This window comes from Labrus mixtus, chromosome 15 (assembly GCF_963584025.1).
Source record: "Labrus mixtus chromosome 15, fLabMix1.1, whole genome shotgun sequence".
NCBI classification, from domain to species: domain Eukaryota; kingdom Metazoa; phylum Chordata; class Actinopteri; order Labriformes; family Labridae; genus Labrus; species Labrus mixtus.
In genome coordinates this window covers 3,960,787-3,972,870 of record NC_083626.1, presented here as the reverse complement: position 1 = coordinate 3,972,870, position 12,084 = coordinate 3,960,787, and the positions used below count along the sequence as shown (strand labels likewise).

Below are 12,084 nucleotides of genomic sequence, written 5' to 3'. Positions count from 1 at the left end.
TGCTCTCAGGCTTGGTGGTTTGAATGTATGGAAAAACTCAAACTGCATAAGACCTCCGACTTCTTATGTGAATGTACAGAATGTGTGTAGGTGTGTGTTCAGCCTCTCATTTTTGCTTGTGTGGCTGCCTTTTCATTTTAGTGTGTTCTTTAATGTGGCCTATGCCATCAGTTCATTATTTCTGTTTGTTGTTCACTACCTGGCATGTTTATGTAAGCAACTGTTTTCATGAAAATGCCTTCCTATGTGTGTGTGTTTGTGTATTTGCATGAATGTGTGTATGTGTTTTGGTGTGCTAGTCTGTGTAGTACAGAGATGGTATCCATCCCTTTATCGTCAAGAAAATCGCACAAATGTCCACTTAATGGCTGAGATAATGGACACATTACACTGGTGTGTGTGTGTGTGTGTGTGTGTGTGTGTGTGTGTGTGTGTGTGTGTGTGTGTGTGTGTGTGTGTGTGTGTTTAGCCCACCCCCTGTATTCTTGGAAAACTTGGATAATTTAGTCATTAAAAGTAAGTGGAGGTTTAGGAGGTAATCAGGCATGTGTGTAAGTATTCAAAGCTGGGTTTTTTTCAGACACATGAAGATGTCCTGTCAGTCAGTCAGTCTGATTGCACTTTACTAATCAGAACAATTCTCTCGGACAGTTTGAGGACCTCTCTGTCAGACCTTCATGGTCAGGATTAGTCGGCCAGTTCTGATGTCTAACATTTCCACTACACCCGTGTCAAGAATAAAGTTCACAGTTGCTATAAATTCAGCAGATGGTAAAACACAACAGTGTCCCAGTTTTACTTTTATTTGTAACTGTATTCTAACATTAAACAGGATGTACAATCTGCACCTTTGTACTTGTTACTGTTCTGCAGTAAGTGTACAAGACATTGCAGTACTTTATAGAAACATGAAAACATGATTTGGACAGATGTCATTGTTAAAGCTACTTTAAAAAGATCTACTTTACATTAAGTGTATAGTTGTTATGTTGCAGGCCGGGGGACTTCATTCATCCTGATTTGTCAATAGAATGGTCAAAATGGATGCACTGATGAGCCTGAGATACAATGAGTTGTAGTCCCTGATATGGCTCAAGCTCCAAAGACTATGCATCCTACACTTCCCATGATGCAGCTTGTTAAAAACACCTTCCTCACCTGGTAAAGCCAAATCAAGATAAATCATTGTTATGTGTAAAGTGTTTTGATAACCCATCTAAAGACAAAAAGAGAAAGGTCTTAAATTGTGCACTTAAATGAATTGACATTTGTCAACGTTTTGCAGCTCAGTAGATCTCCTCTTTGTCCTGCTTTTCATCTCTTCTCTGTCACAGCGGCCTCAGGGCTCATTGTTGTGTCACTGAGAGCCATTGAATATGCCTCGCATTGTGTTTCCTCACATTGTCACTGATTGTATGTTAAAACGTCATTGTCAGAAGCCCCAGTGGCCTAATGGATAAGGCACTGGCCTCCTAAGCCAGGGATTGTGGGTTCGAGTCCCATCTGGGGTGACATTTTCAATTAAGTACTATCCTATCCTCCTATCCTATGTTCAAAATGGTTCAATGGCATCAAATCAGGGTAGGAGTGTTCTGAATTGACTAATACCACTGCTCTCAGTATTTCACAGCAGCAGGTTGGACTAAGAGAGAGAGAGGTATTACTGCTGCCGGTTGATAGTGAGACCTTTGAAGACTGTAAAAAGTAGTTATAAACAACAGATTCTAGGCAAAGCAATTCTTTTAGGAGTCGAAAGGTTTTTCCTTTCTGTTTGTAGTCCAAGTAGTACTGCCCAGAAGTGTTTCAGCAGCTTTTGACTGCACAGAAAAATACTGTGTGGACAGAAAAAGAGCTGAATATAATCCCAGCTTCCATTGGCTGTCATCTCAATATGATTTACCTTTAATAATCTCTATTTTAAGAAATTTGCATTTAAATACAGCTATCATTGTATCCCAACTCCCTTCTCAAGTTGTTTGAGAAACTGCAAAGAATGACAATATACAGAAAATAAAGTCATGAGCAGAATTTCTCTGTATGTAAACAGTTAAAGAAAGCTCTGAAAGCCTCTCTGAGGCTATAGGCCTATCGTTGTCAGATAATAGCCAATGGGTTCCGAAATTATGGCCGAATTATGGCTCTGAAGAGCGGCCCACTTGATCACAAGTAACTATAGGTCCAAAAGCCCCACAGGGAGCCTTAATAGAGGAGCTCTGTCAGTACTTTAAAGCTTTTGTGTTTCAAATTCTGGAACATTTTTTAGAAAATTGTCTTGTTTGCCTGTTCACAAATGGCACAATTGGTCAAGTCTGTTAGTGCTGGTGAGGAGAATCAATAAAACCAGACTACAAGAAGCAGAAATCAAAAGAATCTTCACCTGACTTCACTGATTTAAAGAGCTAGTTCATTACAATACAGACACAACATGTACATGTTTCTTATTGTTGAAAATTATTGGAAATGTTTCTAAGATTGAATTTTTTTTCTGGGATCCTTAAATTATTTAGTAATCTCTTTCACACCACTGTTTCTGTTTCTTTCAGCTGTGACCAGCTCCTCTATTTCTGTTGGACATTATATAGTCCTGGACATGTGTCCTCTGCAGTGCTCACTGACATCAGTGAATGCACTTTATATTAACATGACACAATTTGAGCATCTGTATATATAGCTCAAATCAGTTTCAGCATAACGAGAAACTTCCCATTTCAGCTTGTGGGTTGAAATCAAATAGTACTCTGCTGCTGGCAGGTGAAAAGCCTCATTTCACTTTGACGGATTTCAGAATGTGGTTTCAAATAGTTTTCAAAAGCACAGTGGTTGGAGCAGTTTCTCAGCCAGGAGAGGAAATAAAAGCGGCTAAATTATTGGTTCTAAGTCTGCAGAAGTATACATTGCACAGCCAAATTTCTTTTAATATCATGCTGAGTTTGAAAATCTTTTTCAGAGGGTTGACTAGCATGGAAGTGAAACAGCACTTCAACACTTTTACAGCAGTGTATCTCCTTTGTTTGCTGAGTTGATAAATTCAGAAAATACTATCATTTTTTTCTGACATTCGTCTGATATCAGGTAGATTTTGAATAATCCATCCTTATATTTTCTGCATCATCACTTTGATCACTGGGACATGTTGGGTTTGCGCTTCACAGCTTTTATATGATCCACTTTTCTGCAGAAATGGGCTGAAAACCATCACTACAATGTCCGATGAGTGGATTATCAATGAGTTGTGAGCTTAATAGATGAAGGGGGGGGAAATGTACAGGTTCTCTAAACAGACAAACAACCCCTGTGGGTCAAAGTGTTTAAGTTGAACTGAAATCTTCTTGTAATTACAGCAGTTTCACAGAAGAAAAAAAATCTCCCACTGTCTGAGAAAATGATGAGAAGGGAACTGACCACTGCATGGAGCTCCCACAGAGAGATAGAAAAAAAAAAGGAACAAATACGACGGTGGACACACATCACACATTTTATTTTTGTGTTTGATCTCTCTCTGTGATGTAAAAATAAATCACACACACAGAACTAAAACCTGTTGTTTAAAGACGTGATGATTCACATTAGCAGAACACACAACAAAGACTGAGGTGGGCAGAGATGCTGGAAGCGCACACACACACACACACACACACACACACACACACACACACACACACACAAACACACACACACACACACACACACACACACACACACACACACACACTTCATCTTCAAAGTGAGTTAAACAGAAAAACGCACTTATGCAGCAATTCATTCAAGCACTTTCAACCACATACACATACATTGTCAAGGACATACAGACGCACGCACACACACACCCCCCCCCCCCCACACACACACACACACTCACACACACACACACACACACACACACACACACACACACACACACACACACACTCCCAGCTACTTGAGAAGTGCTTTACATTTCCACATTCAGATTTCATTAGAGCTAGATTCCCACCTGGGAGAATCCGACAAGGTTTCTCTCTCTCTCTCTCTCTCTCTCTCTCTCTCTCTCTCTCTCTCTCTCTCTCTCTCTCTCTCTCTTTACTTTCTAGGTCACGATTGGTCGACTTCAGCCTTATCACATCTACTTCACAAACCCTTTGTGTTCCGGCTTATGTAAGAATGTGTAATCGGTTGGTTTCTTATTCTACAGTGTGTCTGGTAAACATGATTAAAGGGAGAAGAGTTTATCTCACTGTAACTAAACTCAAAAGCTTTTCATTTGAGTTTGATGTAAATAGAGCTGAGAACGTAAAAGAAAGAATCTCCACTCCTGTGTTGATTATACGGTGCAGATCTCTGCTGTCTCATTGCAACAAAACACCAAACACATAGTTCAAATGTGTTTGTTGAGACTGACGGGGTTTAATGCCTCACTAAATCTCAGAGAGTCGTCACATACAGCGTCCATCAGTTTGTCAGAATTTTCCCCACTGCGTGGATTTTCCCACAGCGTTATAACAAACACCAACAACTATTAGCAGCTCATGCAGCGCCTCCTCAGTCTCTCAGAGGACCTTCGCCTCCAAACTCAACCATGCATAAACACAATAGCAGGATTTACTGCGATCCTTGTTCTGCGCTTGCATGTTGATCCAGCAACATGTGTTCATGCAACATGCTGCATGGTGGCTATTAACAAGTTCATGAAGCAACAGGCAGAAGAAATACATGATAATACCAATTCACAAGTCAGCTGTGATTACATATTTTACTTGGAAAAGGAGAAACGTGTGGTACTGCTTATCTTTCTGCAGGTTTTTCCTCTACCAACCGCTGCATGGATTTCACTGCGGTGCACTGATTGGCCCAGGGCCAGAGCAAAATTAATTTGGTGGTGATGAGGATCTGGGATTTCTGCCATCAGATAATCATTTCTTTGTTGGCCACAACTGAGGCTTACACACATGGACTATTGATTTTGAATCCTGACAGGGCGGTTTTGCTGTCGGGCAGTCACTTTGTGACAGGGAGTCTGCCCGCGGAAGTGAGGCCTAAATGAATCTTGATAAATGTTGGCAAAAGATTTTAATTTCAAAAACATGGCCTCATGTGAAGTCTTCCCGATATAAGAGTGTTTTTTTATCTGATTTGGATTGCATGCATTGATATTAAAAACACTGACAATAAAATTTTTTAACTAGAGCCCGACCGATTTATCAGGCAGCCAATAATATCGGCCAATTTTAGCATATCCGGTGTCTATCGGTATCGGCTAATTTTTATCGCAGTTATGCGCTGTTACTACTAGATTTATTCACCAGTCAAATAGCATTTAATTTGAGTAACATTATAATAAACAAGTAGTTCTTTTTCACCAGCAAAGGGTGCTACATGGATTACAAAAAGCATTATCACTCTCCAGAGTGTCAAGCTGTGATGCACGTACATGCGCAGTTACTCTCTAGTTGAGTGACTATCTTGTCTTCATTATCTCTTCCACAAGTGTTTATAACTGCATTTGAGGGTTCAACAAAATAAATGTGTATTTATCTTTATCTATCTCTACAGATCGAAGAAAGATCTAAAACTCCCATATCGGTCTGGCCTTAATTTGAACCAATTTTTAAAAAAAAATTACATTATTTAATTTTTTCACAACAAAATTCTTATTTTTGCCCATTTATCTATAATGATAATGTTGTACTCACCAAGTCAAGACTTAGGATCTGGAAAAAACATCTAAATCTCTAAAAAAAAGTTCAGGGCAAAGAACATGAGAAGTCTGAGGAAGTTTTTCAGGGTAAACGGAAAAAAAAAAGATGAATAATTAAGTTCCTATCTAAACTCTACATCCATCTATACAGACATGCCTCCTTGTTCAACTCTGCCCTACTCTACTTGGTCTAATGGTGTTTGCACATAGTTTTCCAGTCTAATAAGAAGAAATAAGCAACAGGGCTGCCTGTGTGTTGGCCTGTTCACAAACTGTCTTCTTGTGTTACTTTGCCTCGTCTGACTTTGTTGTATAGACGTCACCTTGTTTCCAAATGTCAGTGATTACCAAGTCTGAGTAAAATGTTATCAAATCTAAGAGAGATGATGGAAAAAGGAAGAAACATTTTCCAATAAGTTGTCTTATACACTTAACAGTCACCCTTACAGTTATGTGCTCTATCCATTTCTGAATGCTGACTTTAGCAATACAACTTCTGACATTATGACAGTGTTGGTGTGAAAAGATAACCACACACATTATGCTACTTCTGAAAAACAGCACAGAGAGAGAGAGAGAGAGAGAGAGAGAGAGAGAGAGAGAGAGAGAGGAGAATGTGTGCTGGTGGTGGTGGTGGTGGGCAGGGAAACTTGACGACTGGAGGAAAATTAATTTTTTTAGAGTTGATTGCAGAGCTGGAGAAAGTGAGGCAGTGTCAGAGAGAAACAAAAAGGCAGACATGAAGAGGGAGCAAAAGGCAAAGGTATAATTTGTTCCTCACATTATCTCCAGGCAGTGTGTGGGCAACAATAGAAGAGGAACAAGAAAAAGTGAATAATGACAAGAGGGGCATGAGTCTTGTCACTTCCTTTGGGTGTGTGTGTGTGTGTGTGTGTGTGTGTGTGTGTGTGTGTGTGTGTGTGTGTGTGCGCACAACAGATGTAAGAAGGCGAGAGTGGAGCAATACTTGAAACATTAACAACAGTAGAATAAAGAAAAGAAGCTAATCTTACCGGCGTGTGTGAACTGCAGTCTTGGTTGAGATGCTCTCCACGCCCCTGTTAAGGTGGCCCCGAGGTGGGCCAGCAGGACCGCTGTCACCGGCCAATACATCCTCCTCATGAGCACAGACACCGCGTGAGTTAAATTCTCCTGAACTCACAAGAGTCAAGACAGTTTCTGTCAAAATCTCAGTGATTCATTCAGGTGATGTGCTGATACACACTTAAGTCCAAAGTGTTGCACTCTTTGAATCCAGTTTGAGTTCAAGTCCGAGTCACAAAGATGCTGAATACACTCATACAGTCCAAGTGAGTCAGGCTCCAAAGAGTCCAGGTCCTGAAAATAATTCAGCGCTCCTTGTAAGAGAGTAACAGAAGCACTCACACACACTTTACCGTCTGTGTGTTTGTGTGTTTCATATCTTTGTGTCTGTGTGTCTAAAAGAGAGTGTGTGAGTATGTGTGTGTGTGTGTGTGGGCTTCAGAGATGGACGGGGAAATGTATTCCAGGAAAAAAAACTAAGACGTCTCTCCGCTGCTCCCTCGCAGCTTGACAGCTCTCTTCTGTTCTTTCTCTCGTCCCGCTCTTCTCCGCGTGTGACTACTCTCTCTTTCTCTCTCTCTATTTCTCTCTCTCTCTCTCTATTTCTCTCTCTCTCTCTCTCTCAGGGAGGCGGAGGAAGAAGGATTCCCAATCATTGTGGCCACCCTGCACACACACGACTGCAGGCATGCACGCCTATTCAGGACTCCAGGAAAACCCAGTTAAAGTGGAAATGAGAGGGACAAAATCAACTTTCATCTGTATTCCCATTCCTCTCACTCTAATTTTCTCAGTTTCTCTCACTCACTTCCTCTCTAGCCCTCTTTTTCCCAATTGGCTTAATCTTCCAGCTATTTCTTTTCATTTCCTCTGATTAATAAAAAAAGGTAAAGAAAAAGCAAACCATGATTATTAAGACAATTCAACGAGCAACAAGTAGGAAAGTTTTTCTGTACATCTCTACAGGTAAACTTGAGTGCACAAATGCACATGTAGACATAAACATTATGAACCAAATAAAGAGATCTGTAAAAAGTGTTTTAAAAGTTAAATCTGAACATCAGTTGTAAAAACACAAACCTGAGTCTCATCCTGACTTTCTTCCCTCTTTCTCATTATTTCTTCCATTTCCACTCCCATCCCAAATGCAATCATTAAATCCCGAGTCCTCTTTCTTGCTCGGTTGTTTTCATTAAATAGACGCTCACTGGGGTTCGGCAGAGGCGGCTGAATTTTTCACCAGCTCCAGTTCAATCACAGGCCAGTGGGGACAATTTATTCATTCCCCGAGATAAATAATGAATTTAGGTTGCGTGCAAATGAATAAGTATATATTCCCTCCGAAGATCTCAGATTCCTAAATGATTTATTCTCCACACTTGTTTGCCATTGAGTTTTTTCTTCTCTTAATATGAGCCAGAGTTTGAAAGATATGATTAGATATCCTATAATCTGGTATTAGCTAAAACCTTACATGTTTTTAGTGGATAATTATTCATTGGATTGACAAGTCTGGTCTAGGCTGGAAATGAAATATCATAATTGTTGTAAATCTCATGTTTTGAGTAGGGCCGGACCAAAAAGCGTTTTTTGGGGCTGATATCGATATTGATATTGGGGGGAGAAAAAATCTGATACCGATATATCGGTCGATATCTTTTTTTAGATCTATGTTCGATCTGTAGAGATAGATTTAGAGATACACATTTATTGCATTGATCCCTTAAATGCAGTTATCAAAATACTTGAGTCTTGAAAAGATGGTCACTCAACTGGAAAGTAACTGCACATGTACGTGGATCACAGCTTGACACTCTGCAGACTGATATTGCTTGTTGTAATCCATATAGCACCCTCTGCTGGTGACAGACAGAAAGAGAACTACCAGTGTAATACAATTAAACTCAGATGAAATACTATTTAATTGGTAAATACATCTAGTAATATCGGCACATATCTGCAATAAAATTAGCAGATACTGATAATCACTGGACATGCTAATATCGACCAATGTTATCGGCTGGCAAAACAATTGGTCAGGCTCTATTTTTTATTCAAATTGAACTGTAAACGCGGTTGGTGTCGTCGTGGCGAGTGCTTGGCCTCATGTACGGAGGATGTAGTCCTCCAAGCAGGCGGCTCGGATTCAAGCCTGAACAGTGGCTCCTTTCCCACGTCATTCCCCACTCTCTCTCTCTCTCTCTCTCTGTCTCTCTGTCCCTGATATCGGACTCTATCCACTGTCCTGTCTCTAAATAAAGGCATAAAAATCAACCTTTAAAATGTTGAAAGACTTTAGTTTTCACCTGAAGATGGTGTGTTTTTGGCGCTAAATCATTTTATTGTAACCATCCTATTTGCCATTATTATCATAAACTTTATTATTATTACCAACATTCATTGTGTTGGTCTAAGTAGTGGTCTTTCCCTTCTTACCTGTCATTGCTGTGGTGTTCCTCTTGTGGCCTAATACTGGATCCAGCATCACCTGTCAATAAAAACAGCATAGATATGTCACATTTTGTTTTGAATATTGATGTTGATGACTTTCCTGTAGAGGGAACTATGTTTGATAATACCCTCACCACCACCATCCCAGCTTAATATCAGTCTTTTTATTTCCATTCCACATGCTACCCCTTTGCTTTATCTTTAATATAACTTGTGTATCTCTGCTATGTGAATGAGACAAAACTGTACATAAGTGATACTGGTATCAGCAGTGCCTGCTTGCTGAACAACTTGTTTTTGACTGACTAAATGACATCAAGACAGATAGTGGATGATGAGGAATTTTCTTTAGTTAAATAAAAACAAACAAGATTTAGGTAGAGTGGTTGCCTCTCAACCGGAAGGTCAAGGGCTCGATCCCCAGCTGGTCAACATGTCTGATGTGTCCTTGGGAAAGACACTTAACCCTGAATTTCTCTTGCTGCTTCAGTGGTGGTGTATGAATGGGATTAGTTACTTCTGATGGATGATATTACATAGTGATCACTACCATCAGTGTGTGAAAGGGTCTGAATGGGTGGGTGTGACAGGTGGTGTAAGAGTGCTTTCAGTAGTTGGAAGACTAGAAAAGTGCTATATAAGCTCAAGTCCATTTACCATTAAGTCCTGCTCTTGGTGTGAGGATTACATATAAAATTCAACAGCAAACCTATTTTCTCTTTCAGTTTCCCCGTGATTTTTTTCATACGTCCACTCTTATCATATTTCCAAGTTTATTTTCGGAACCTTTCTGCTCTCTTGTTGGCTCTTAGAATTTATTTTAACTTCTATTTTTCCTTTGATTCTGATTGTTATTTCATTTTATTACGATATATACATATATATATATATATCTTGTATGTGTTATTTAAGGCAGATTTGACCATCTGCATTGACTCAAAACTTTCAGTCTGGTCCTATTGGTTTCTTAATGTGCTATATAAAGTAAACTTGACTTATCACTGCCAACACTTACCACCCATGCCAGTTCTCGTGCAAATTTGAAACAAAATGGAAACATAAAAAGTATCACTAAATCCTGAACAACAGAACTTCAAGATACTGATGTTCTTTAAGAATATTCCTGTCTCCTTTCTTGTTTGAATTCTGCTTATTAAGAACATTTGAAGTGTAAAGGTTACAAGTTCGATGGTTTGGCATTTTGCAATCATTCTTCTGCATTAGGAAAGCATACAAAAATGGAAGTGACTGTCATCACTTGGACATGTGAGTCAATGAGTCAAAACTAATTTACAAGCTAAGGGCTGCTATAGAATCAGTAGCTGTGTAAGAAACCGTCATGACCTATACCACACAGCTAAACATAAATGTTCACCAGTCAGCCTTTCACAAGTACTAAAATAGAAGCAGAATGTCCTTAGGTGGTACAGATCAATGGCCCACAGAACAAAAAGGTCCATGTTGCTTGGTTGCCTCTTGCATTACACTCAAAGGGCAAACAATGGAGAAGTCAGGCGGCCATTGATGAAACTCAGTTTTGTCACTTTCTGCTCCAGAAACACAACTGACTTACAACCTTCCAAAGTGTCCTTTAGAAAGGATAATTAGAAGGTCCTCGCCAATCTTACCAAATAAGTTGCTTGTTAATTACACTTCGTGACCTCCCTGCTGACTTAAACAAAAAAGCCTCTGATTTCTCTTGACAAGTGACGTCAATTAGTCAATTAGTGTCTGGGCTCTGTCTGCTCTGATCATTACTGCCATCAGATCTTACCGCTGCTATTGTCTGCAAAACCACATAGACACACACAATTACACCCATTTACTCATGCACATTCCCAGTCTTCCATGGATTGAGTGAGAATAGAGCAGTTAATGAGCACATATTGTCACTTTGTTGTTCAGTTTGATTGGATTCATGAGATTCAGGTCCCCTTTTTCGGCTGACATGGACCCTAATGTCACTAATTCACATTGCAAATCGTACAACCAAAAGTCAATGAGCACCTGTCCATCCCACCTATATGATGAGGGTTGTACACATTGCGTTCTAAAACAACTGATACCAATTTAGAAATCTTCCCCCATTAGTAGCAACTTGGAGGGCATCTATGGCAATTTGTGCCGGTTCAATCAAAAGAGCAATTGTGTGGTCAAGCACTTAGTTAGATCAGAAAGCCGCCAAAAGACTTACTGATTCCTTTAAATGGCATTTAATGGGGTTGTGATCAGGGCTCTTCAAATGCCAAGCTTTGTGCACAGAAGCATAGTCATGCTTGCAAAGCAAAGGGCCTTCATCAAACTGCTGCCACAAAGTTGGATTGTATCTTGTAGAATAATTCATAATGAATGATGCACTTTTTTTTTCTTTTGGGGGGGGGGGGGGCTTTTTGGGCCTTTATTTGAGAGACAGGACAGTGGATAGAGTTGAAAATCAGGAAGAGAGAGTAGGGAATGACATGCGGGAAAGGAGCCACAGGTTGGATTTGAACCTGGGTCGCCCGAGGACTACAGCCTCCATACATGGGGTGCGCGCACTAACCACTGCACCACCAGCGCCCCTTTTGTTACATTTTTTGAAATTCTCCTCACATCTCAACATTTCAAGAAATGAAATGCTCTGGAAAAAGGAAATCAAATGTTGTGTCTGTTGCTGAAGGACTGTAAAATAAATCCTGTCTGCCTAAAGGCACTATCCATTAAGGAAGGTAGTATTCTCCTGGCACCTTTACATCCAAATTGTGTTCATTGACTGAGAGAGAGTTAGTCACAACTTCATAGACCACCTTTCCAAGGTGCAGAGGGCCTAGCAGACAGGTAGCACCCCATGTATGGGGGCTGTAGTCCTCCAATCGGGCGGCCTGGGTTCAAGTCCGGCCTTTGGCTCTTTTCCTGCGCGTCATTCCCCACTCTCT

The 12,084-nt window shown here is 40.2% G+C and overlaps 1 protein-coding gene, 1 long non-coding RNA gene and 1 other non-coding gene across 4 annotated transcripts in view; 1 reads left to right on the top strand and 2 right to left on the bottom strand.

The window, feature by feature from the left end:
* sema3h (sema domain, immunoglobulin domain (Ig), short basic domain, secreted, (semaphorin) 3H) overlaps window positions 1–7,287 on the bottom strand; it is a 67,314-nt gene extending 60,027 nt beyond the window's left edge. For both annotated transcript variants that reach the window (XM_061057204.1, XM_061057205.1), the window contains exon 1: window positions 6,688–7,287. In XM_061057204.1, the coding sequence (XP_060913187.1) occupies window positions 6,688–6,796 (109 nt within the window). In that variant the 5' untranslated portion in view covers window positions 6,797–7,287. The remainder of the gene's footprint in view (window positions 1–6,687) is intronic.
* LOC132989517 (uncharacterized) overlaps window positions 1–12,084 on the bottom strand; it is a 216,555-nt gene that overhangs the window by 60,027 nt on the left and 144,444 nt on the right. The window lies entirely within an intron of this gene.
* trnar-ccu (transfer RNA arginine (anticodon CCU)) lies at window positions 1,439–1,511 on the top strand. The gene has a single exon. It is a non-coding gene; the product is annotated as a tRNA-Arg (tRNA).